A 27,389-nucleotide genomic window follows, 5' to 3' on the forward strand; every position below is an offset into this window, starting at 1 on the left:
TCCCATCTTCAAAAAAGGGGGGAAAAATAGATCCAGGAAACTACAGACCTATCAGCCTGACTTCAATACCAGGGAAGATTCTGGAAAAGATAATCAAACAACGAATAATTGAATACCTAGAAGCAAACCAAGTAATAACCAAAAGCCAACATGGGTTTGTCAAAAACAGATCATGCCAGACTAATCTTATTGCATTTTTTTGACAAAGTGACAAAATTAATGGACCAGAGGAATGCTGTTGATATCATTTACTTGGACTTCAGTAAAGCATTTGATAAAGTAGACCATAACCTACTACTAGATAAAGTAGAAAAATGTGGGTTAGACAGCATCACCACCAGATGGATTCATAACTGGCTAACCGATCGCACTCAATGTGTAGTCCTCAAGGGAACTGCATCTACATGGAGGGAAGTATGCAGTGGAATACCCCAGGGCTCTGTTTTAGGCCCAGTGCTCTTCAACATCTTCATCAATGACTTGGATGAGGGGATAGATGGGGAACTCATCAAATTTGCAGATGACACCAAGCTGGCAGGAATAGCCAACACTCCAGAAGATAGGCTTAAGATACAGAAGGATCTTGACAGACTTGAACATTGGGCAAAGTGAACAAAATGAAATTCAACAGTGAAAAAAGCAAGGTTCTACATTTAGGGAAGAAAAACAAAATGCACAGGTACTGTATATGTGGTACCTTGCTCAACAGTAGTAACTGTGAGAGGGATCTTGGAGTCCTAGTGGACAACCATTTAGATATGAGCCAGCAGTATGCAGCAGCTGCCAAAAAAGCCAACATAGTTCTGGGCTGCATAAACAGAGGGATAGAATCAAGATCATGTGATGTGTTAATACCACTTTATAATGCCTTGGTAAGGCCACACTTGGAATATTGCATTCAGTTTTGGTCGCCACGAGGTAAAAAAGATGTTAAGACTCTAGAAAGAGTGCAGAGAAGAGCAACAAGGATGATTAGGGGACTGGAGGCTACAACATATGAAGAACGGTTGCAGGAACTGGGTATGTCTAGTTTAATGAAGAGAAGGACTAGGGGAGACATGATAGCAGTGTTCCAATATCTCAGGGGTTGCCACAAAGAAGAGGGAGTCAAACTATTCTTCAAAGCACCTGAGGGTAGAACAAGAAGCAATGGGTGGAAACTAATCAAGGAGAGAAGCAATTTAGAACTAAGGAGAAATTTCCTGACAGTTGGAACAATTAAGAAGTGGAACAACTTGCCTGCAGAAGTTGTGAATGCTCCAACACTGGAAATTTTTAAGAAGAGGTTGGATAATCATTTGTCTGAAGTGGTGTAGGGTTTCCTGCCTGGGCAGGAGGTTGGACTAGAAGACCTCCAAGGTCCCTTCCAACTCTGTTATTCTATTCTATTCTATTATAAAATCCTCCCTTCTTCATCTGTAAAAATTTGCTTAACATTTATTGTTTCTTTTATGTAAAGGGCTACTCCTCTCTTCTTATGTTGTGATAAAGAGGTGTATAGTTTCCCAATTTTGGGATATTCCAATAGTTTATTGTGTTGTTTTTTTAATATGAACCTCTTGCAGGCAAATTATATCCAACTTTAATTTTTCTAGTTTACTAAAAATCCTTTTACTTTTTATAGAAGAATTTAGTCCATTTATGTTAATTGACAGTAATTTTATTTCTTCTTCTATGGTTTTATTTATAGATTGGTTTTGTTGTTCTAGTCGCTCTGGTCCCTCTCTGTTCTTTTGCCTTTGATCCTTCTCTATTTGCTATTTCCTCTACCTCTCTTTCATCTTCTTTTTGTTGTATATATCTCTCTCCTCTGGTTTCCTCTTGTTGTCTATCCTCTTTTTCCTCTCCTACTCTCTTTTCCTCTTGTAATCCAAAATAATGATCATAACATTGTTCTGCCTTTTTCTATGGAATCCAGTCTATGTCTTTGCTCTATCCAGGTCACGATTATTCCCTCCGGTATCAGCAATTTAAAATTTACTCCATGCTTAATGAGCTGTCTTGTTAGAAATTGATATTCCTTTCTTATATCTCTTACTCTTCTGGGGATCTGTTTTAGGACTAATATTTCTTTCCCTTTGTATTTTAAAGGATCATCTCTCGCTCTTTAAAAGTCTGTAATCAACCTCTTCCACTCTTTTCTGTTTGTTCAGCTTTCTCTTCTACTTTCTGAATGTGTTGTTTATTTTTAGTCATTATTTGTTGAAGATTCTCTATTTTGTTCTCTACTTTTCCTATTCTTTCCTTAATATCTTTATGCATGGCTTGAATCAACACTTTCATCTCTGCCTGCATCGCATTTGTTTTCTCTTAATGTCCAATGACCTTTGATGTGCTGGACTAGATGCTGATGCTGAGGATGCTGAGGATGGTGCAGATGTAGTTTTCTTCATTTTGAAATGCTTTAATAGTTTTAAACCAATTATTGAAAATAATAACTACAATACCCCAACAGCCCCAATATTGACCGCCAACTTCACTATCTCTTTCCAATTTCCCCTTTTACAAAGTTATTCAGGAGTCTAAATATTGTATTCAATATTACAGTATCCCGTTTCCTTCTTCCTTCTTCTTATCTTCAATCTCCAAAAAGGGCCATTGTTTTTATTTTATTTATTTTATTTTTTTAATTGTAATCTCAGAGGAGCATAATTATAATCCACAAAAAAGAAGTGAAACTGTTAATTATAATCCAAGAGGAAAGTGAAAATATAAATTATAATCCAAGAGTTATTAGACTGTTAGCCCCTTCATTCTTCAAAAAGTATTCTCCTCTTCTCTTATTAAATTTATAATCCACATAGGCCTACCAAGCCCCATAATTCAACCATCAACTATCTTGTATCTTCAAAGGGAGAGTTTACAGAGCAGAAAATAAAATAAAAGGAAAATATTTTGCTGTTTTCAGCTTCTTTTTGCTTTATCTGTTTAGATTCTGCTTAAGTTCTAAGAGCTGCTCTGTTTTTAAAAAGTCTCAGTGTTCCACTCTCTGTCTCAGCTATCTAACATGAACAGTTTATTGGTGTAGGTCTTATTTGTTTTAACAGCCAGTCTTTATCTTCTTCAGCCTCTTAAGTTATGTTTCCTTTCCTTCTCACTTGCACCTCTCAACATTTCCTTCTGCCTGTAGTGTCACTGTTGCTCTGCTTCTCTCCCTTCTCTTCCTTTTTATTTTATATTGAATTATCCAGTCAAGGTTTTTCAAAAAAGGTTCTCTAAATCCAAATTATATAGTCCCCAAAAGCTTCCAAGTTAGTCAATCTTATATTTGAGGTCCCCAATCCAGCTTCCTAGTTTTAAAGTACTTTCGCTCTTTAAAAAGTTCTCTTATCTTTCTTTCCAGTTTTAAAAATGGCTCTCAGGCTTGCTCGCTGCTTTTCTTGGGAGGTGGAGGGAAAACAATTCCACTTCTCCTTTTTGGGTCCCACTTTCACCCAGGCTAATTTCCAGGGGGCTTGTTTCTCAATCGAAGTTAGAAGTTAGAAATCTCTCACCCAGATCATTCACACTGTTCCTCAGTCTTTCATGTTTTCTTCATTGGTCAGCTGTCACAGCTTTGGTCAGGCATGCAATGCCTGTCTTTTTCTTCCTGCCAGATTGAGATCCTTCTCCAGATTAATCAGGGAGATTGTGGACTCCCTGAGATCGACAGAGTGTGCTCTCTTACTTTATCACCCCTCCAAGGTGATTTAGGTCCATCTGAGCCTCCTTGCAGTTTGAATTTCAGAGTGATCCCACAGAGCCCCATGGAGATGCATCATGTCTCCCGGCAACTTGATCTATTTAGTGAAATCCCTAAACACTGTAAATAATTATCTGACCTGGTATGGAGATACAATTGTCAACTGCATTTATAAATTGGTATTCACTGGCTCTATCACTTTTTCTCTAGTTTTCAAATCACAATAGAAATATCTGGGTACACCTAGATAGTGTTTTCTTGTGCCCTGCCCCCATGCCAAGGTCTATACTAAAGATGTATATTTATAAAACCTAATTTCTCTTAATACAGTTAGTTGGTTGGTTGGTTGGTTGGTTGGTTGGTTGGTTGGTTGGTTAGTTAGTTAGTTAGTTAGTTAGTTAGTTAGTTATCAGATGCTTTCTGATTCTGGGGTTTCCTAGAGAATGCATGTCCTCAGGGCTCTTTGTGGTTGGATATATCCCAGTTACACATCTGAATCATGTCCTTTGAAATTCCATATCTATTGAAACCTTGAAAATGAATTGATATTTTGATTTTAGTGTTTTTTTATAAGAAATTAAAGGAAACAAATTGAAAGTAATTATTGATGAGATTTGATGGATTATTTTCAAAGCTATGAAGTTACTTTCTTTTATTATAAAACTTATTAGATTTATATACCACCATTCAGCCAGGACTTCAAGGCAGCATACATACTATTTTCTTCTCTTTGTTTTTGCCACAACAATTGTGTAAGGTAGGCTGGGCTGGGAGAAAGTAACTATATCAGTTTAAGGCAGTGAATTTCTACAGCTGTAACTGTACTAGAACCTGTATTTTCCAAATGCCAACCCATCGAGTTCACAACTATGCTATGCTGATGTTATTTCTGGTACACCGGACATGATGGATATATTGAATAAAAACTGATTACATACAATGTGTTGTTGTTGGAAGTTTAATTCAGGGATTGCAATGCTAACTCATATGGCTTGGCTCCAATCTAGCATTTTCAAATTTTGGTCGGAAATTCTTAAGAGGGTTGGTATCAGTGGTGAAATGCTACCACTTCGCACTGGTTTGGGTGAACCGGTAGTGATAAAAGCTACCAGTTTGAGCAAACCGGTAGTTTAAAAAAGCTACCGGTTCCTTCGAACTGGTATTTCCAATGATCAGCTGTGCTGCGCAATTTAAAATTGCTAGAAAGCAGAAAAACTTTCTAGCAATGCTTTCTAGCTAATCTAAATCGTGCAGCACAGCTGATCCCCCCTCTCGCTGCTCTACTTACCTTCCCAAGCCTTCTTTTGGCACGTACTGTGCATGCGCACGCATGCAGTGTGCATTTGGTGTGCCCTGTGCATGCACACACATGCAGCATACATTTGGCACGCAGCACACATACACACACACACATAGCATGCGCTTGGCATGTGTGCTTGGCACACAGTGCACATGCACAGCCAGCGAACCAGTGGCAAATTCAGATTTCACCACTGGTTGGTATGACTTTAAAGATGGATTGTTGCTTGTCATCAATGGATATGTTTTCCTTGACTACATACCAGTATTTGCAATTTATCAAGACATCAAGATGCAATAGCCTAAGTATCATGCAACACTGCAAAATAAATCAATACCTAATTTGCAGCTTGACTGCTGGTAAGTATATATTAGCTCATGATTTGAATGAGTTCTTTTTAACAGAAATGTAATCCAATCCATTTTATTGATTTAACTACAGTATGTAAGTAATGTGTATTAATTTTAATCTTAATAACCAGGATTTTTAAATAAATTTCTAATATTGCTCATAAATTTTGGAAATCATTGTTCAGTAACATAATACTTACCAGTATTGTAATGCTTTGTGCAATAACCAAGCTCCTTTTCTTCTTTCAAAATAAACTGTGGCAGAGTTAAGCCTTCTGCTACTTGTACTGGACCATCACTCATCCATTCAAATATCAGATCATTCATTGTATAGCCAACTATAACAAACAAATTATTTGTTATTAGATAATAATGCATAGAGTTGCTACAACAGGCAAATAGCAACAGTAGAAAATTATTTAATTTCTGACTGAGAAAGCATCAGTAATAAATAAATACATTCAGATTATGGTTAATGCATGGACTGATGTCAATAAATAATATAACATCAATAAATTAGGAATATTTTAAACTTGGGGAACATTTGACCATAGCAAAGATATATTAAAGTGAAATGCATAGGATTTTCTACATCTTATTTATTTTATTTATTTATTAATTTTATTTCTATACCACCCTTCTCCCGAAGGACTCAGGGCGGTGTACAGCCTAATTAAAAACACAAAGACAGACAAAATTTAAAAATAATTAAAATTATTAAATAATAGGTCCAATTTATAAAACCCCAAATTTAAAATCCCATTTAAAACCAATTAAAATATTTACCTTGATAGCCCAGCCTGGCGGAACAACATGGTTTTGAGGGCACAGGGAAATAAATGGAGATCAGAGATTTTACGAATTTCTGGGGGCAGTTCATTCCAAAGGGCAGGGGCTCCCACAGAGAAGGCCCTCCCCCTAGGTGTCGCCAGCCGACATAATTTGGCCGATGGCACCCTGAGGAGACCCTCTCTGTGGGAACGAACTGGCCGGTGGGAGGCTACTGGTGGCAGAAGACGGTCTCGAAGGTATCCAGGTCCAATGCCATGGAGCACTTTAAAGGTGATGACCAACACCTTGAATCGCACCCAGAAGACCACTGGGAGCCAGTGCAGCTCACACAGGAGAGGTGTCACGAGTTGCGCCCATAACCACCCGCGCGGCTGCATTCTGGACCAGTTGGAGCCTCCAGGTGCTTTTCAAGGGGAGCCCCATGTAGAGAGCATTGCAGTAGTCCAGTCGGGAGGTGACAAGGGTGTGAGTGACTGTGTGCAAGGCGTCGCGGTCCAGAAAGGGCCGCAACTGGCAGATCAGGCGAACCTGATAAAAAGCCCCCCTGGCCACGGCCATCATATGTTCTTCTAAAGACAGCTGTGCATCCAGGAGGACGCCCAGATTGCGGGCCCTCTCTGTGGGGGGTAAAGACTCACCCCCAATAGTCAGCAATGGCACCAGCTGACTATATCGCAGCGCCGGGAACCACAGCCACTCAGTCTTGGAGGGGTTGAGTCTGAGCCTATTTCTCCCCATCCAGACCTGCATGGCCTCCAGGCAGCGAGACATCACATCAAGGGCATCGTTGGGGTGGTCTGGGGTGGAGATGTACAGCTGAGTATCATCAGCGTACAGATGGACTCTCACCCCAAAACCACGGATGATCTTACCCAGCGGCTTCACATAAATGTTGAACAGAAGGGGCGAGAGGACTGACCCCTGCGGCACTCCCCATGCAAGGTGCCTCGAAGTCGACCTCTGCCCCCCTGTCAACACGAACTTCAAGCGGTCGGAGAGGAAGGAGGAGAACCACCGCAAGACGGTGCCCCCTATTCCTAACCCCCTCAACTGCTGCAGCATGATACCATGGTCGATGGTATCAAAAGCCACTGAGAGATCTAACAGGACCAGGACAGAGGAGCAACCCCTGTCCCGAGTCCTCCAGAGATCATCCACCAATGCGACCAATGCCATTTCAGTGCTGTACCCCTGCCTGAAGCCCAACTGGTATGGGTCCAGATAGATAGCTTCATTCAGGTGCCTGGGCAGTTGTCGTGCCACCACACTCTCAACAACCTTCACCACAAAACGAAGGTTGGAGACTGGACGGTAGTTGGCTAATTCAGATGGGTCCAGGGAAGGCTTCTTGAGGAGGGGCCTCACCACCACCTCTTTCAAGGCAGCGGGAAAGGCACCCTCACTCAGAGAAGCATTTATAATCCCCTGGAGCCAGCCTCGTGTAACCTCCCGGGAGGCCAGTACCAACCAGGAGGGACACAGGTCTAATAAACATGTGGCGGCACTAATCCTACCCAGAACCCTGTCCACATCCTCAGGAGCTACAGGATCAAACTCCTCCCAGATAATGTTCTCAAGACCTACCCTCGTCTCCTCCTCCGGACTCACCCAGTCGGAGTCCAAGCCTTCCCGAATCCGAGCGACTTTATCATGCAGGAATTGCACAAAAGCCTCAGCTCGACCCTGCAAGGGATCTTCCTGCACTCCCCCCCCGAAGAAGGGAGTGGGTCACCCTAAACAAGGCGGCTGGGCGGTTCTCTGCAGATGTGATAAGAGCAGAAAAATAGTTAGATTTTGCCACTTTTATCGCCACTAGGTAGGTCTTGATATAAGACCTCACCAGTGTCCGGTCGGAATCGGATTGACTAGTCCTCCAAATGCTCTCTAGGCAACTTTTCCAACGCTTCATCTCTCTCAGCTCCTCGGAGAACCAAGGAGCCAATTGAGGTCGGCATCGGGTCAGAGGCTATAAAGGCATGACACGGTCCAAAGCCCTGGCGGCCGCCCTCTCCCAGGCAGCCACCAGGTCTTCAGTCGAGTAGTGTGCCAGGGTCTCAGGAAATGGCCCAAGCTCCGTCAGGAACCTTTCAGGATCCATCAGGCGCCTGGGATGGAACCATTTAATCGGTTTCGTCTCCCTGCGGCGGGGGGAAACGGCAGGAAAATCCAAGCGAAGAAGAAAATGATCTGTCCATGACAAGGGTTTAATGTCTAAATCCCCTCTACCAAGATCATTCAACCACTGACCAGAGACGAAAATCAAGTGTGTCTCCCTGTGTGAGTGGGTCCCTGAACTAATTGGGTCAGGTCCATGGCCACCATGGAAGCCGTGAACTCCTGAGCCACCTCTGACGCCTCACCTGCAGATGGCAGATTGAAATCCCCCATGACAATAAGTCTGGGGGTATCAACCGCTACCCCGGCAATAATGTCGAGCAGCTCGGGCAGGGTCGCTGCCACGTGGCAGGGAGCCAGGTACATAGTCAGCAAACCCATCTGCCTCCCACAGCCCCACTTCACGAGGAGGGACTCACATCTGGCTATCTGAGGGACAGTGGTCTCCCTTGGACTAAGACTTTCCCTAATAATCGCCGCCACTACCCCACCCCTCCCCTGGGCCCTCGGCTGGTGAAATGCACAGAAACCTGGTGGGCACATTTCAATGAGGGGAACCCCCCCTCGTGGCCCAACCAGGTCTCTGTAATACCAGCCAGGTCTGCACCCCCCTCCAAAATAAGATCACAAATGAGGGGGGCTTTGTTAACAACCGACCTGGCATTACCTAACATCAACCGTGAACCCAGGGCCTGAGGCCCGAGTCACGCATTGGGGGCCAGAGTGCACAATCACTTGTAGACAGAGTATGTGCACCCCTGGAACATGATATGGTCCCCTGCGCCCGTCGTATCTGCCCCTCCCACTCACTATTTCAATTGCACTGCCCTTCCCAACACCTCGTTGTTCCCCAGACAAATTTTCTTCCGTGATCCCTCTGCTGCGCCCAAGCGACCCATCATCCCACCCAGTGGCTATATGAAACCCCCCCCCCGGTCCATCTCTACAACCCCCTCCCCTCCTCCCGGGTCCCCTTAAAATTTTACTTAAAAATCCCGATAAAAAACCCCTCAACTTCCTCTTCGCTGCATGCTATCTTACATAAAGTGAGACTACAATTTATAGACCACAACAGCATGGCAGCCACAAATTAAGGCACTTTTAGGTCTAATATATTTTGACAACTCTATATTGGAAAAATCTGCATTAGATGCTGTCAAGTCTCCAATCCTATTTGGATAATAACATCACCTTCTTGAAATATTATATCTGAGTACCTCAGGAGTATCCAGTTGCTTCTATACTTGTCACTTTTATTATTATTACCCGCATCCAGTTCATGCTGTTTGCCTTTGGGGATATGGAGGATTGATATTGTATATTAAATGTAAAGATGCACCCCCAATGGCTTGCCTCAGAAATGTCACTATTTACTCAATGTATTTATTCTTTGCCTTTATATTTCAAGTGTCAAATAGCCCTCCAAGTCAAACATTTCAATTATCCAAAGAGACATTTTATTCAGGACCTTTAGTATGAAAACAATGTATGCTATCACTAAAGAGAAAGAAGTAGAGAAAGCAAACAGCTTGCTTACTGATAAACATTAACAAATGGCTCAAAATGTAGTCATCCTGTCCAATAAAGGCATATCCATTCCTCAATGTTGAGAAATAAGATCCTCCCCACCACCACCACCCAAAGTTCTCTCCAAACATATAGGAACTGCAAATCCCAGAATTCCCAGTCACCTTCTTTGTGGGATTTGGAGAATAAAAGGTTCTGCCAGGTTATAGGAAGTTGAATTAGAACAGGGGTGTCAAACTGGCAGCCCATGGGCCAAATGTGTCACATGCGGGCCAAGCCCATCTCAGCTCTGCGAAGGGGGAAAACATCATGAAACATCATGTGACGGCAACGTGATGCGGTGAGTTTGACACCTGTGAATTAGAACATTTAGTTCTGTCTTCTCAAAAGCCCTCAAGGTCTTAAGATGACATAATGGGTTCTATTACAAGAACAAATTAAGGCCACTGAAATTAAACTTTTTCTTTTCAAAAATAGTAAAGTAAACAAGTAGTAGCAGCTGTAGTAGAGATACTGTATCCCTTTTCAGTTTGCTTTCTCCAGTTGTTTTCTTCAGTGATATATTCTGCATATGCCAGAAGCTTAGTATTATACTACATGAAGTGATATTATATGCAGCATCTCAAAGATTATGACTGGTATATTTTTTAAATATATATATAATATCTGACTTACAGCTTTCTAGTTGCATTGTACATGTTTGTACATCCATGGGAAAATTCTTTAGGTCCATGGGACAGGATAAAGTTAATGTTAGCCTAAAGGAATGCAAAGAAATGTAAATATGTTTATTAAGTATGGAATTGCCGCTAAAATGAAGCCTTAATACCCACTCCTAGAAGGAAAATGATCAAAGCTTATTACAATCTATCCAATTTGGAGCTTTTTGTCACCTATTGTTAAATGAAATATTGCATTTTGTACTATTCATTTTGCAAGTAGCACGTGGTGTAGACTTGCATGAAATTTAATCCTTTGAATGGCTTCAACATTTTATTCTATGATCACTATATTCTTTTTCTTTTAGACATACAGAAACACATGCACATGTGCACAAAAAGAAAATCTAGAGCCATATCTTTTAAAAAACAAACAAACCTGATGCTTTAAACCTGTTCAACCAACATGTATGCTATCACAAAAAACTAATTATTAAAAAAAATATTATTAGTAGGCTTAGAATTAAGATGATAGTTTAATTTAGCAAAAGACCATATACAGAGATTACAACAGTGGCACCTTCAATTCCTCACCTAATCAGTGGTGGTATTCAACCAGTTCTATCCAGTTCGGGTGAACTGGTAGTGATAGTGGCTGGAGGCTCCGCCCACCCACCCAGATGTAATCACATCCCATTTTTGACAATCTGCACATGCGTGGAAGGCCCTGCACATGCGCGGAGGCGGTGTGTGCGAGTGAAGAGAGCACACATGCGCTCACATTTGAGAACCAGTAGTGAAGGTAAGTGAATACCACCCCTGCACCTAATGTGTATTAACAGATGTTTAAACATATATTTGCTATAAGATGTTGTGCTGAAATATAGTGAGGCTGATCAGTAAATAATGGCAATCAAGATCACTTGTAGTCAATGAATGCAAATAAAGGAGAGCTCATTGCAAACTCTATTTAGATAAGTAACTCAAAGTTTCTCATACAGAGAGAGGGGGCTAACAAGAGTGGGATGGTGCGGTAAGAATCCAATAAAATCTCAGTTGTAGATCAACACACTTCCTTAGAAGAGAACCACAATATCAGAAACCATTTAGGTCATGGAGTCCAAATGTCTACTCACTGCAGGACTACAATTAATGCCTTCCCAATATATGATTCTTAAATATACAATCACATTAAGGGGAAGGGAGTTAACCTTCTTAATCACTGACTCTTAGCTTCTTACTTTTACAGAACTGATATTAACATTTATCCAGAATCTGGTTTTCTGTGACATAAAACAACTATTCTGGGTTCTGCAGTCTGGGATATTAGAGAATGTCTCTCAGTCTTCAACATTTCTTCCAATAATGTTTTCTCATTACTAATATACCGTTCTTCTAGCTTCTTCTCAGACTTCCTTAAAACTAAATGCCCACATTTGGACAAAGGAATTAAGGTGAGTCTCACTCAGAATAAAGTGCAGCTACTTCTTCCCATAATTTGGAAACTAAATTGCCATTCATGTAGCCTAAAACTGTGTTTGTCTTTTTTTAGAAGACTCATCCCACTGCTGATGCACATTCAGCATATTTTGTTACTTATATTGTTATTGATTACTGTAATTTATATGCTGCTCAGTTCCTAAAAGCTCTGAGCAGCTTGCAAATGACACAAAAATAAACTGAAGTAGTTAACAGAGAAAAATAAGCAACTCCCTCCAACCCAATAAGAAGTAATTTCCTAACCATTAGAAAGTCACATCAAGGAAAGCAATCCTAGCAACAACAACAAAACTCATAATGCATGGAAGAGATCTGTCACACTGTTTGCAATAGACAGGTTTAGACAGTCTTCCTAAATGCAAACAGGGGTGATGTTGATCTACTCTAAGATGGAGCAGAGGCCAACGGACAGAGGGAGGGAGAGGGAAAGATAAAGAGCTACAGAAAAGGTATGCCTCCATGGCCCCTAATGATAGCAAACCTGCAAAGATGAGACTCAAAGAGTGCCTTCCTAACTAAATCTTATTGGATGGGCAGGAACTATTGGCAAGAAAGATTCCTAGATCCTTTTTGCCTAGATCAGATCAGGTCAGTATAGTTTCCATCTTGTATTTATGCATGTGATATATTTTTTTTGTAACTCAGGAACTTTGCATTTGTCTCTATTAAATTTCATGGTGCTACTTTCAGCCCACTTCACTAATTTATCCACTAATTCAGGCATTTGAATGCTCTCTTTTTATTTTCTAAAGACTCTTAAATATACCATCAACTTTTGTTAAATCTAATAAATAATTCTCCTTTTTCAAGGCATTAATTTAAAATTTTGAAGAGTATTAGGTCTAACTCCAAATTCTATGACTTCCCACTGATGACTCATTCTAGTTTGATAAGGAACTTTTACTGAACACTTTTGGAATACTGTATTCAAGCCACTTTTGGAATCACATTGTAAGTATACCATCCAGTCTACACTTAATTAGCTTGTTAATCAGAATTTTATTTGTTTGAACTGTACAAAGTTTGCCCCCACCCCTCTCCTAGAAGAATGAAATATTATGAGAAATATTAAAAAGGCAGAATATTATATTTCCCTAAAGGAGAAACATGCTCTTGGAAAGCAGCCCTCACCTTTCTTAATTGCTCCAAAAGGACTGGGCCAGTCTATCTACAAGACGAAAGACCTTCAGTTCCAGGGTGATGGGATTAAGACATGGCCTTTCAGGACATAATAGGACCATTTAACAGAAACACAGACCTTACTGCATTGCACAATCTTCTAAGGACATTGCATCACTCAGCAAACTTCAACCAAACCTGGAAGCTCAGACAAACATGACCCCATAGGAATCTGACAACAGCCAGTAGAATACATGTTCTTGCACAGGAAAGGAAGTTCAAGTTCAAAGCCCAAGAAAAGGTATACCCCCCCCACTCTCAATTCCATATGGTCAGTTGCCCAGAACCATGTGCTTGGTGGGTCTGCTTCACTATTAAACCATCTTTCCATTCAGCCTCCATGTTTCCAGTGTCTTTCTCCCAGCTTGGAACCGAACCAGATTGATATTTCTTCCAACAGAACTATGCAGTTGTGTTTATTTGACTTTGTCACATTTGTAGGATGTGGTACCAGAAACTCTCCTGTACTTGATTCTTCTTCTTTTTCATAATCTTTGCTAATCAGCACAAATAACATATACAATGTAAATGTATCTTCCTATCACATTAGTAACTCATCATCAGAAATAACTAACAAAAATCCACCACTCCCCTAAAATTAGATTTACTTGGCTTTTCTATTTATAGCTGTGTAGTTTTCAAATGGCATATATCTTTCAGTCATGTTTTTAACATATTACCATGTGCTACCCTATTTTTATTTATATTATACAGAGTAAAGTATCATTATACCCTGTGCAATGGAACAGTTTATAATTAAACTAGCATAATCAATAATACAGAAACACTGGAATACTTTTTGTTACTCATATGACTATACTTCTTGATTTATTAATGGTGTTTCTATACAGATAGTCCTTGATTTACAACCACAATTGAGCTCAAAATTTATGTTGCTAAGTGAGAAATTTGTTAAGTGAGTTTTGCCCCATTTTACAACTTTTCTTGCCACATTTGTTAACTGAATCACTGCAGTTGTGAAATTAGTAACACAGTTGGTTTCTCTATTGACTTTGCTTGTCAGAAGGTCACAAAAGGTGATAACATGACCGTGGGACTCTGCAACTATTATAAATGTGAGTCAGTTGTCAAAAATCCAAATATAAATCATGTGACCATGGGGATGTTGCAATGGTTGTAAATGTGAAAAATTGTCATAAGTCTCTTTTTTTAGTGCCATTGTAACTTTGAACGGTCACTAAATGAACTGTTGTAAATTGAGGACTACCTATATTACTAATTATGTAAAGACTCATGTGGTTTACAACTGTTGGGGTGCTAACCAGCACTGTCAAGAATGATAGCTAGCTTCCCAGACTGACAATATACATTCCTTATTCTAGAATCCTTTTTATGGTCTCTGAGCTTGTTTGCTGATATTTCATTACCAGAGTAGGTAACACCTTCAGTGGGAGTGGGTTTTGCTCTGTTTGTGTACAGTAGCTTTCCCTGACATAGTTGCTGGGGTGTTGGTTTCTCCTTGGTAGTTCCTTAATTAGGCTTTGTTTTTTTCTTGTTAAGTAGTAACAGCTTACTGCTAATACTGCTGGAGCTAAATGTTACCTCTATGATTTCTTTTAGCTCTGTCAGTGTTAGTTTCTCTTGGTTTTCCTTTCCTCAATAATGTTAGCGAATCTAAGGTTAGGATTAACATTGAAAGCTAACCAGCCTTAGTTTTGCCACTATTATTTTCTGCTCAGAAAAAGATAGCCACTTCAGAAATTGTGCCATGTGGCTCAGCAATGGAGCTGTCTGTCCTCCGTCACTACCCTGACCTCCTGAGCTCTTTGAATGGTAAGTGAGCAATTGGTGACTAAGGTGGGAAGGATTGCATGAGCAGGCCATGTGGTAGCCAGTGGGGCAGGATAGAAGGGGAAATAGGGGGCACACTGCAGTATCTCTCATAAGGGCAAATGACCACAGCTGTGCTGCAAGGACATAACTTCAGGACTGGGTAGTAATTACCTTTTGGAAGGTCTGTGGTAACTTTGAACAGTTGCTAAATGACTGGCTGTAAGTTGAAGATTAGTTGTACTTTAGTCTTATATTGATATTGGAGGTTTATTATTATTATTTTCTTATAAAATGGTAATAAAATGGTTATAAAACTTGAAACAGTAATTTTTCTTTGCGAATTTTTTTTAGATCTGCAAAATTCAAAGCCTGGGATAATTATAAGGGTAAATGCCATCTTATGGTCTTTTGAATTTTTTTAAATTTAATTGATTAGCCAACTTGCTACTAATCAGGGAGCGGACCTGGCGGGTATTACGGAGACCTGGTTGGGCCCAGAGGGAGGGGTCCCTCTGGTAGAAATGTGCCCACCAGGTTTCCACGCATTCCATCAGCCAAGGTCACAGGGGAGGGGTGGGGGAGTAGCGGTTATTATTAGAGAAGGCCTTAGGCCGAGGGAGACCACTGTACCTCAGACAGCCGGTTGTGAGTCCCTCCTTGTGAAGTGGGGCCATGGGGTTCAGATGGGTTTGCTGATCACGTACCTGGCTCCCTGCCACGTGGCGGCAGCCCTGCCCGAGCTACTCAACGTTATTGCCGCGGTGGCGGTTGATACCCCCAGACTTATGGTCATGGGGGATTTCAACCTGCCATCCGTGGGTGAGGCGTCTGAGGTGGCTCGGGAGTTCATGGCTTCCATGACGGCCATGGACCTGACCCAACTAATTCATGGCCCTACGCACACTGGGGGAAACACACTGGACTTGGTTTTTGTCTCTGGACAGTGGTTGAGTGATCTCGAGATAGGGGATATAGTCATCGAGCCCTTGTCATGGTCAGATCACTCGCTCCTTCGCCTTGACCTTCGAACCGCAGCACCCCACCGCAGGGAGGCGGAACCGGTAAGATGGTACCGCCCCAGGCGCCTGATGGAACCTGATAGGTTCCAGATGGAGCTTGGGCCAATCCCGGAGGTTCTGGCTCACGCCTCATCTGGGGACCTAGTGGCCGCCTGGGATAGGGCGGCTGCTGGAGCCCTGGATCGAGTCGTGCCTTTGCGGCCTCTGACCCGGCGCCGATCTCGCCTGGCTCCTTGGTTCACCGAGGAGCTGAGGGAGATGAAGCGCCGGAAAAGACGCCTAGAGAGCTGTTGGAGGGCTAGTCTTTCTGAATCTGACCGAACACTGGTAAGATCTTATATTAGGAGTTACCTAGTGGCGATAAAAGCAGCAAAATGTACTCATTTTACTGCTCTTATTGCGTCATCAGATAATCGCCCGGCCACCCTGTTTAGGGTGACCCGCTCCCTGCTCCACCAGGAAGCGCGGGAGGACCCCTTGGAGGGGAGAGCTGAGGATTTTGTTCAATATCTGTATGACAAAGTCACTCAGATTCGGGCAGGTCTGGACTCTGACGGGATAGATCCAGCGAGGGTGACGGAGACAGGTCTTGAGACTGTTATCTGGGATGAGTTTGATCCTGTGACCCCAGATGACGTGGACAGGATTCTGGGTAGATTGAACACGACCACATGTTTGTTGGACCCGTGTCCCTCCTGGTTAGTGCTGGCTTCCCGGGAGGTGACGCGAGGCTGGCTCCAGGGGATTATAAATGCTTCGTTGGGTGAGGGTGTCTTTCCCGCCGCCTTGAAAGAGGCGGTGGTGAGGCCTCTCCTCAAGAAGCCTTCCCTGGACCCGGCAGTATTGGCTAATTATCGTCCAGTCTCCAACCTTTGCTTCGTTGGGAAGGTTGTTGAGAGTGTGGTTGCGCGACAGCTACCCCAGTACCTGGATGAAGCGTCGTATCTAGATCCGTTCCAGTCGGGCTTCAGGCCTGGGTACAGCACGGAAACGGCATTGGTCGCGTTGGTTGATGATCTCTGGAGGGCTCGGGACAGGGGTTGTTCCTCTGTCCTGGTCCTGTTAGACCTCTCAGCGGCTTTTGATACCATCGACCATGGTATCATGCTGCACCGGCTGGAAGGGTTGGGGGTGGGAGGCACCGTTTTCTGGTGGTTCTCCTCCTTTCTCTCTGACCGGTCGCAGTCTGTGTTGACAGGGGGGCAGAGATCGACCCCGAGGCCCCTTATATGTGGGGTGCCGCAGGGATCGGTTCTCTCGCCCCTTCTGTTCAACATTTATGTAAAGCCGCTGGGCGAGATCATCCGTGGTTTCGGGGTGAAGTACCATCTGTACGCTGATGACACCCAGCTGTACATCTCCATCCCGGACCACCCCAACGATGCCCTTGAAGTGATGTCCCAGTGCCTGGAGGCCGTGCGGATCTGGATGGGGAGAAACGGGCTCAGGCTCAACCCATCCAAGACCGAGTGGCTGTGGTTTCCGACGTCCCGATATAGTCAGCTGGCGCCATCGCTGGCTATTGGGGGCGAATCATTGGCCCCCACGGAAAGGGCTCGTAACTTGGGCGTCCTCCTGGACTCACGGCTGTCTTTAGAAGAGCACTTGACGGCCGTGACCGGGAGGATTTTTCATCAGGTTCGCCTGATTCGCCAGTTGCGTCCCTTTCTAGATCGGGACTCATTACGCACAGTCACCCATGCCCTCGTCACCTCTCGTCTGGACTATTGTAATGCTCTCTACATGGGGCTCCCCTTGAGGTGCACCCGGAGGCTCCAACTGGCGCAGAGTGCGGCCGCACGGGTGGTTATGGGAGCAACATGGAGCTCCCATGTAACACCTCTCCTGCGCGAGCTGCACTGGCTCCCGGTGGTCTTCCGGGTGCGCTTCAAGGTTCTGGTTACCACCTTTAAAGCGCTCCATGGCTTGGGACCTGGTTACTTACGGGACCGCCTACTACCATCAACAGCCTCCCACTGACCAGTACGCTCCCACAGAGAGGGGCTCCTCCAGGTGCCGTCGGCCAAACAATGTCGGCTCTCGGCCCCTAGGGGGAGAGCCTTCTCTGTGGGGGCACCGACGATCTGGAATGAGCTCCCCCCAGAGATACGGAGGATTCCGGATCTGCGCACCTTCCGCCGCGAGTTGAAGACGCTTTTGTTTCATCAAGCTGGCCTCGCCTAAATCTTCTCCCTTTTAAGTGTAAATTCTAAATTTTTAATGGATTTTAAAATATGGGTATTTTAAATTGGGTATTAATTCAGCCAAATTTATTTAATTCATTTTATTCGATTTTAAATTTTGTATATCTATGTGTTTTATTTCATGGCTGTGCACCGCCCTGAGTCCTTCGGGAGTAGGGCGGTATAGAAATTCAATAAATAATAATAATAATAATAATAATAATCTATGTGTCAGACTGTCTATGCCAGCTTTGCAACACTGACACTATGTTCTTGATCACACAACATTGCATATTATAAATACATGCCAATTTGGTGTAGCAGTTAAAGGAACTAGTCTAGTAACTGGTGAATTTGGATCCTGTCTTAGAAGAAGGCAATGGCAAATTACTTCCAATAATTTTGCCAAGAAAACTGCAGGGAATTGTCTAGGCCAGGGGTGTCAAACTTGCGGTGTCACAGCGGCATCACATGATGTATCGTAACTTTTTTCCCCTTTGCTAAACTGGACATGGGCATGGCCAGCACATCACACATCCGACCCGCGGGCTGTGAGTTTGACAGCCCTGGTCTAGGCAATTGCCAGTAGTCAGGACTTACCAGTACTTGAAGACACAAATATTTTTTAAAATGTTTTTCATTTAGCTTTTGTGAGATTGACCTATTTCCAAAGGTGGCAGGGGAGAGGACTGATATCTCTAGTCACACATCTTGATAATATATTGCCAGCAGGTAATGCTGTAGTCTTTATTTAATTATTACTGTTTTACTTGCTAGAAAGGCGGCAATGGGGCAAACCCTATTTCTTTCACATACCAGAAGCTGCTAAAAAGGTTGACAAGTGATGTGCTCATTTGTAAGATAGATGTTATCAGCAGGAACACCCAGGATTGGAGGCAGGGTCAGAGTGTGAAGACTCAGAGACATTTAGGTGAAAATGTCTGATGATTTCAGCCTACTCTTTTAAGGGCTCAGCCCTACACTCTACAGCAACCATGTGAAGTCAAAGCATTATAAAACAGCCCTTCCCACCTCCACCATAACAAATCCTAGAGTAAAAACAACTATTGCACACAGTTCTTCAAGAGTCAAAAGCTCTATAGAACATCATATACCTTGACTGTCTTCCAGAAAACTAGAAAATATTCATGGCAAATGGGACAATAGAGTTACATGATCAGATTACCATAAAGTAACACCATTATTATCCCAAAATCATGGTAGTTTTCTTCTCTATAACTTCTTCAGGCAGGTAGAACTACAGGTAGTCCTTAATTTACAACAGTTCATTTAGTGACCATTCAAAGTTACAATGGCACTGAAAAAAGTGACATATGACTGTTTTTCACACTTACAACCATTGCAGCATTCCCATGGTCATGTGATCAAAATCAGATGCTTGGCAACTGACTCACAGTTATGACAGTTGTAGTGTCCCAGGGTCATGTGATCACCTTTTTGACCTTCTGACAAGCAAAATCAATGAGGAATCCAGATTCACTTAAAACAGTGTTACTAACATACCTACTACAGTGATTCACTTAACAACTGTGGCAAGAAAGATCATAAAATGGGGCAAAATTCACTTAACAATTGTCTCACTTAGCAACAAAAATTTTGGGCTCAGTTGTGGTTGTAAGTCGAGGACTACTTATATTATATTTGTACATGTACCGTTAAGTTCCCTGGTGTAAAAACTGCAAGAACATAGAACAATAAAGAAGACTAGGCAGATTTCTGATAGAAAAAATGAGGGCTTATTGCCTCCCCCTCCCACACACACACAAATAGAAATAAATTAAGAAGTTTATGTGAATAAATAGCAATAGCAATTAGACTTATATATTGCTTTGCAGTGCTTTACAGCCCTCTCTAAGCAGTTTACAGTCATCACATTGCCCATAATCTGGGTCCTCATTTTATTGACCTCAGAAGGATGGAAGGCTGAGTCAACCTTGAGCCTGTGAGGAAGCCCGCAGTCAGCAGAAGTAGCTGTCAGCCCTGGAAGCCATGTTTTCTTTGGATCTACAGGGCTGCCACATTTAGTGCTGTGGGAAACTGGGAGGGGGGATTGTGTGGAGTGGAGGAGATATCTAGCCATAATAACATTCTTTTCTCTGAGAGTCAAGGACATTCTGCCCTGCACCTGGAGCGCTGTGACTGGGAAGCATCTCCAGTTGGGAGGGTGCATTGATTGGACCATGTGATGGACATGTGGGTGCAGGGAAAGGTACTTGGACTTTCTTCTGGGTGGGGAAAACCTGGAAGCTTTCAGATTCAGGTTTTCCTAGATGTGCCAATATGACATCTCTAATAAAATGGAACTTTGAGGAAGGTCTAGCCTTGGAGTCTTCTTTCATTGGGGGTGTTCCTTGGAACCCTGTCAGTAGCCTGTAGTACTGTATTCTAACCACTGCGACACAACGGCTCAATAGAGGAAGTAGAGGAATAGAAGGAAGGCATATGAAATGCACATTGTTTCTGGCACAATCTAATCCAAAGTATTAATTCAATAATGTGATCATTTGGTCCTTTAATCAAGGGTCTTAGTATTATAGAATAGTAGAGTAAAAGTACAAACTCTATCCTTTGGCTTTTTTTTTTTTTTTTTGAAATTCCTTTCATTTTCATTTGATATTTTGCCAGCAACCGCAGTTTGTTTTGTTTTCATGAATATTAGATGACTGAGAATTTCATTTTTAGGTAAAAGTATTTATCAGAAACCCACTATAAATACCAAAAGCTTAGCAGCAACCTTAAAGCCAAACATAGGCAATCATCATTTTACAGTTTTTATAAAACTGTATAAAGGAGATTATAGGGAATTTGGTACATTTTTAAAATAATATGAACATTTAGAATGATACTTGCTTTGTTTAACAGGGGAGTTGAGACTACTTTTATCAAAACATACATTGGTGCCCTGTTCTTGACCTATCTGAAGCATGATTTCCCCCCCCCTTTGCAGGTGACTACATCAGTCTTTTCTATCTGTTCTCATAATATCTGACCAGTGGGGGAATTCAGCCGGTTCTCTCCGGATCAGGTGAACCGGTCGCGGCAACTGCAGGAGGCTCCACACACCCGCCCAGATGTAATCTGCAAGCATTGCGCATGCGCAGAAGGCCGTGCGCATACTCAGATGAAGTGTGTGTGCTCACATTTGTGAACCGGTAGGGAAGGTAAGTGAATCCCACCGCTGTATCTGACCATGAACAGCTTTGTAGCTCTATAGTGAACCATTTCAATTTATTATTGTCTTTAAAGAAATATAGCACCCAGGACTCAGCATAGTATTCTTGAAAAAGAAAATAAAGTCTCTCCAAATAGAATGCACCAAAACTCTTATTGCTTTCCTTCATGCTTCTGTTTCTAAGTGTAATGACACTCATTTACAAACCAAACTCATAGGAACATTTATTTTTTGAACTGTGCCATTATGTTAGTGCGACTTTGCCAAAAGAAATGTTTCACACAGTTCACAGACTGCCATAAGTCACTACCGGTTTATGCCAGCTGAAACTACTGTCAGATAGACTCCTATGTACACAGATGTGTTCTTTGGCCTACATCCAGTAAACATTCTAAAAAATCCTATTAGTCCTGATTTCCATATGAAACTGCCAATTTTTTAAAAAAAACTTTCCAGCCAAGACTGCTCCCCATAGACAAAACTATAAACAGACTCTGCCAACATTTCTCCCATTTTTAATTAAATATGGCATCGTAATTTTTATTAGATGAAGCAATGCCACAGGATCAGGAAGGATTTAAAGCAGAATCTATTTGGATTTAGAAGGGAAGATGTTACTTTCAGCTGCTAAACTGTGTCACTCTTTTGTAACATGAGAAAACTGCAATAAAGATTCATTTAACAAAGTGAAAACTACAGTGCTGTAGAAGCAAAAGAAGGAACTTATTTCTCAGGGATACAGGATCCACATATACAGAAGTAAATCCCAACCTCATATAAGTAATATAGCTTAGAATAGAATAGAGCTGGAATGGAGCTTGGAGATCTTCTAGTCCAGCCCCTTCATATGTTTTAGTCTGCAGGCCTTTGATCATCTTAGTTGCTCTTCTCTGAACTTTTTCCAAAGTCTCAACATCTTTTTTGTAGTATGGTAATCAAAATTGGTTTTGGTTTTATAAAAACGGTTTTATAAAGCAGCACAAATACTTCACATAATCTTGATTCTATGCCTCTGTTTATACAATCCAAGATTGTCTTAGCTTTTTTGTCTGCTGCCGCACATTGCTGGCTCATGTTTAAGTGATCGTCCACTAGGACTCCAAGGTCCCTCTCACAGTTACTGTTTTTGAGCCAGGTCTTGCCTAATCTGTACTTATATCTTTGATTTTTCCTGCCTAAATGTAAAACTTTGCTTTTCTCCACATTAAAATTCATTTTGTTGGATGGGCCCATTGTTGAACTTTGTCAAGATCTTTTTGGATCCTGAGCTTGTCTTCAGGGATGTTGGCTATTCCTGTCAGTTTAGTGTCATCTGCAAATTTGATGAGTTCCCCTTCTATTCCCTCATCTAAGTCATTTATGAAGATATTGAAGAGTACTGGGCATAAGATGGAGCTTTGTGGTACCCCACTGCTTGCTTCTCTCCATATGGATGTAGAACTATTAAAGACTACTCGTTGAGTACAGTTTGCCAGCAAGGTACAAATCCATCTGGTGGTGATGTTGTTTATTCCACATTTTTCTAGTTTACCAAGAAGTAAGCTGTGGTCTACTTTGTCAAATGCCTTACTGAAATCTAAGTATACTATGTCCACAGCATTTCACTGGTCTACTAATTTAGTGACTTTTTCAAAGAATGAAATAAGATTGGTTTGGCATGATCTGTTTTTAACAAACCTGTGCTGGCTACTAGTTATAACTTTATTTGCTTCTAGTTGTTCACAGATACATTTTTTGATTATCTTTTCCAAGGTCTTCCCAGATATTGATGTTAGACTGATTGGTCTGTAGTTTCCTGGGTCTAGTTTTCCCCTTCTTTCTTAAAAATTGGAACAACATCAGCCCTTTTCCAATCCTTAGGTACTTCCCCAGTGCTCCAGTATTTTTGAAAGATATGGTACAGTGGTTCTGAGATAACATCTGCCAGCTCCTTCAAAATTCTGGGATGTATTCTGTCAGGTCCCAGTGATATATATTCATCAAGGTCAGATAGGTGTTCTCTTAACATTTTCTTGCTTATTTTAATTTTTATTTCTAGTTTGACTTTTACAGCAGTTTTTTTGGTATATAACTTTGGGTTATAATTTCTTTTTGTGTGAAGACTGATGCAAAGAATGAGTTAAGCAGCTCTGCTTTCTCCCTACTGCCTGTTACTTCCTTGCCATCTTCTCTCTTTAGTGGACCTACTTTTCCTTGACTTTTTTCTTGTTATTAATATGTTGAACAAGTTCTGTATTTGCCTACAAGGCTTGCTGTCCCTACCCTACCCTACCCTACCCTATCCCATCCCATCCTTGCTTTAATTCTATTGAGAGTTTCTCCATCAATTAGCAAGTTTTATAGTGAAAAACATACATTTTTAAAAAGACATTTCAAATAGCCAAGAATTTCATACAATTTTGCCTGAAGATAATTGAATCATTTTTCTTCCGCTGTGCTCCCCCCCCAAAAAATAGTTCCTTTGGGAGTGCAAGATCCAATGCTTTATCTTTTTTAAAAAAAACACATGCACAAAAACACAACTTATAAATGTTATCTGGGCACAACCAATATAACTGTGGGAAGGGAAGGAGAGATATCTTCCTGGAGAACAAGCAGTAATTTTTAGTTTTGACATTGATCTTTGTGTTCTCACTGCTAATCTCTCCCAGGTTAAGGCACTGTTACCAGGAAAATCAAAATTCTCTAAAATGCTATGTTGGATTATACAATAAATTTAAAATGAGACTGGAGTGTCTGTGCAATGTACACATACACAAAATGAAGTATAAATTCACATAGTGTTACAAACCATATGAATGTTTGCTGTTCTGAAGATTCCATGTTCAACTGTCTGGAAGCCACACTGCATATCGGACATAAATACAATCGAGAGAGTCCAGAGATATTTTACGAGAAGAGTCCTCCATTCCTCTAACCGCAATAAAATACCTTATGCCACCAGATTTCAAATTTTGGGCTTAGACAACTTAGAACTACGCCGACTTCAGTCTGACCTAAGCATAGTACATAAAATTAACTGCCACAATATCCTTCCAGTCAATGACTACTTCAGCTTCAACCACAACAATACACAAGCAAATAATAGATACAAACTCAAGGTAAACCGTTCCAAACTCGATTGCAGAAAATATAACTTCAGTAACAGAGTGGTCGATGCCTGGAATGTACTACCTGACTCTGTAGTTTCTTCCCCGAACCCCAAAAACTTTAACCTTAAACTGTCTACTGTTGATCTCACCCCATTCCTAAGAGGTCTGTAAGGGGCATGCATAAGTGCACCAGCGTGCCTACTGTCCCTGTCCTAATATTCTTTTTTACTTACTCTTTTCATGTATTCAAATTATGTTTATACTGTTACCTGTTATCTTATATATGCTTGACAAATAAACTTATGATTATGATTATGATTATCAGCCCTGACCAAACTGACAAAGACTTTACTAGTCAAATGCACTAGAATAAATACAAACTATTTAAGGGCAGTTATTTCCATTGGGTATAAAAGGGACAGAATCCTGTGTAATATTGGCCATTGTAAATATCTTAGTGTCAGCTGAAGTTCAAAGCTTCAGTATCACATTTCTTTGGAAATAATCTGTTGCTACTTTCATGTGAGAGCTTCAAATTTGGTTTCTTCATCAGAAGGTATTAAGAACCTCACCTTTCTTCTACGCAAATCAGGGGTGAAAACGTTTCAGTGCTTGGGTGTAATAACATGCTGGGGAAACCTGAAACTCTCAAAAGGGAAGACAATGAAACAAAATGGCTCTCATTCTTCCTTGTTTTTTGGGAGGGGTTTTTGGGTTTTTTTAAAACAATGTTAACTTTATGGGAATTTAGATTGACATTTTGAAATGTTCCTTGAAATAGAAAACTTGCTATCAATGTTCAGCAGTATTGACTGAGGAAGCCCTTGAGGTTACCAATATTCTTGGACCAATCATGACTAATGTTGGGTATATAATCATTTCAAATCATTTGCTTAAATGGAAATGGAAGAATCCTGTTGGATCAAAGAAAGATTCCAACTAGAAAGTTTTGTTCTCAATTGTAAAAAAATTACTAAAGTAAGGTAAGGTATGGGTATTTGATTACATGATAAATAGTAAATAATTGGCATAATTCTATGAAACCAGAAAACATTAAACTTCTAAATCTGAAGAAACAACAAATTCTTTGTTGAGAAACAAATAAGGAATCAGTTAGAAGATAAGCACTTTTCTCTTTTTAATGAGAAAAGTGATTACTAACAATAAACCTTTTAATTCAATAATGTTAGTTAGGATTGTTTTGTTGAATTAATCGAGATAGCCTGGTTCATCTTTATTTTTTAGTTCAAAGCCTAAGTACAAATGTGTAGTTCCATTTTCCCCAAAGATATAAATATAGAACCTTGGTGGCATAGTAGTTAAAGTGCAGTATTGCAAGCAAAACTCTGCTTACAGCCTGGAGTTTTATCCTGATGCGGCTCAAGATTGACTCATCCTTCCATCTTTCCAGAGGTTGGTAAAATGAGAATCCAGATTGTTGTGTGAAATATGCAAATAATGCTTCTACATTGTAAATTGCCCAGAGAATGCTATAAAGTGCTAAGCTTTATATAAGCTAAAATGCTATTGCAATATTGATCAGAACTCCTGAAGTTTCCACACTTGGTAGGCAAATATTTTCCTTAAATGTCCCATCCCTATACCTTTTGTGGGTGCTTATTCTAGTTTATTGTTGTTGACTGACTAAGCCTGCCTATAATTTAGTATTGTTTCATAGATATCATGGCCTGACTGTATATGTTGGAATTCTAAACTGGAGTTATTTCTTCTTGAAGTTTCAGGAAAGCAAGAACCAAAAAAAAACAACCCCACCTATTCGTAATTCTAGTGTTGTTTCATCAGTAGCAAACACAAAATGGTCAGCCCTCAGGTATGGAAGAAGCGCTATGAGTTAAACTGGAGGTTACAATTCCTCCTCACAAATATAAAGGTCTGAGAGTGTGACCAAAACTTTGACAAAGACATCTTTCAAATATTGCCTCTTGGTGGGGTGAGATCTGGCAATGAAGAGAGAACTCATTGTCAGCTCTGGTATTCCTCGCGGCCCAGAGCTGCCATTCGTGTGTGTGTGTGTGTGGAGCTGCAGCAGGAGATTGGAGAGGAGATAGCGCTCACCAGCTGATTGGCGGTCTTAGCTTGAGCATTTCCGGTGGTGCAATGGAGGCGCGATGAGCCGCAGCTGCAGAAGCACCTGGACACTGCGAGAGCACCAGACAACAACAATTGCCAGTGGGGCATCTCCAGCAGAGAGGCAGAATTGCTGCAGGCTGCGGGAGTACCTGCAGGAGCACCAAAGACAAAGCGGAGAGCCCTCCAACTGGGGGAAATGACGCAGCGGCTACTATGCTTCCAGGATCACATGGTGACGGGGCAGGTGTGTGGGAGAGGGCGTGGTGGTGGGAACAGTTAAATGGTGGTGGGGAGTACCAGATGTTAGCTCTGACAATTTCTTTGAAGTATTGTATTGCTTTGGTGGTCAGTGAATGCCGGAGGAGATAAACCACGTTGCAAACCCGCGTATTGCTTTGCAGTTTTTCCTTCTTTCAGAACCTGACACTCATGCAGAGAAGTTGGGAAGAGCAAAGATGTACAGCACTATCAACTTCACAAATTTAGTTTTAAATGTGTACTTTTTTCTTTAGATTAGAGCTTTTCATACCAAACTCTGGTATAGAGGAAACTTTTTTACCTATTTAAATGGCCTCCCTTTTCCTGCCAAAATAATATTCAAGACTGAGACCAAAAGGTTGCTATGCCTGGCACATTGATATATTTTCTGTTGATCATCTTGAATCTACTGCAAATTTCAGACTTGTTGAAATCTTCCTTTGCACTGGCCATTTGCAAGGGCCATCAACCAGAATCTGAGAGGCGTAGAAGGTTACTTTATACAGTTTTCATCCAGTGAAAAGAAGTAGGAAGACAAATTCCATCCCACTGGCTTTTACCAAATAATTCTTAAAGTAAGTACTTGCTAGGAATAGAGTCCAATATATTTCCTTCATACTGATTGTCTATGAAGGAGGCATTTATGGTCTATAGA

General features: G+C 41.4%; 1 protein-coding gene across 6 annotated transcripts in view; it reads right to left on the minus strand.

Annotated features, from left to right (window-relative positions):
- Positions 1–27,389, minus strand: part of GLRA2 (glycine receptor alpha 2) — a 294,664-nt gene that overhangs the window by 220,003 nt on the left and 47,272 nt on the right. For all 6 annotated transcript variants that reach the window (XM_034435027.1, XM_034435018.1, XM_034435011.1 and 3 more), the window contains 2 exons: positions 10,442–10,524; positions 5,533–5,670 (listed from right to left, as the gene is read on the minus strand). In XM_034435027.1, the coding sequence (XP_034290918.1) occupies positions 5,533–5,670; positions 10,442–10,524 (221 nt within the window). The remainder of the gene's footprint in view (positions 1–5,532; positions 5,671–10,441; positions 10,525–27,389) is intronic.

The sequence above is a fragment of the Pantherophis guttatus genome, chromosome 5 (genome assembly GCF_059756535.1).
Source record: "Pantherophis guttatus breed Tessera chromosome 5, ASM5975653v1, whole genome shotgun sequence".
Lineage (NCBI taxonomy): Eukaryota > Metazoa > Chordata > Lepidosauria > Squamata > Colubridae > Pantherophis > Pantherophis guttatus.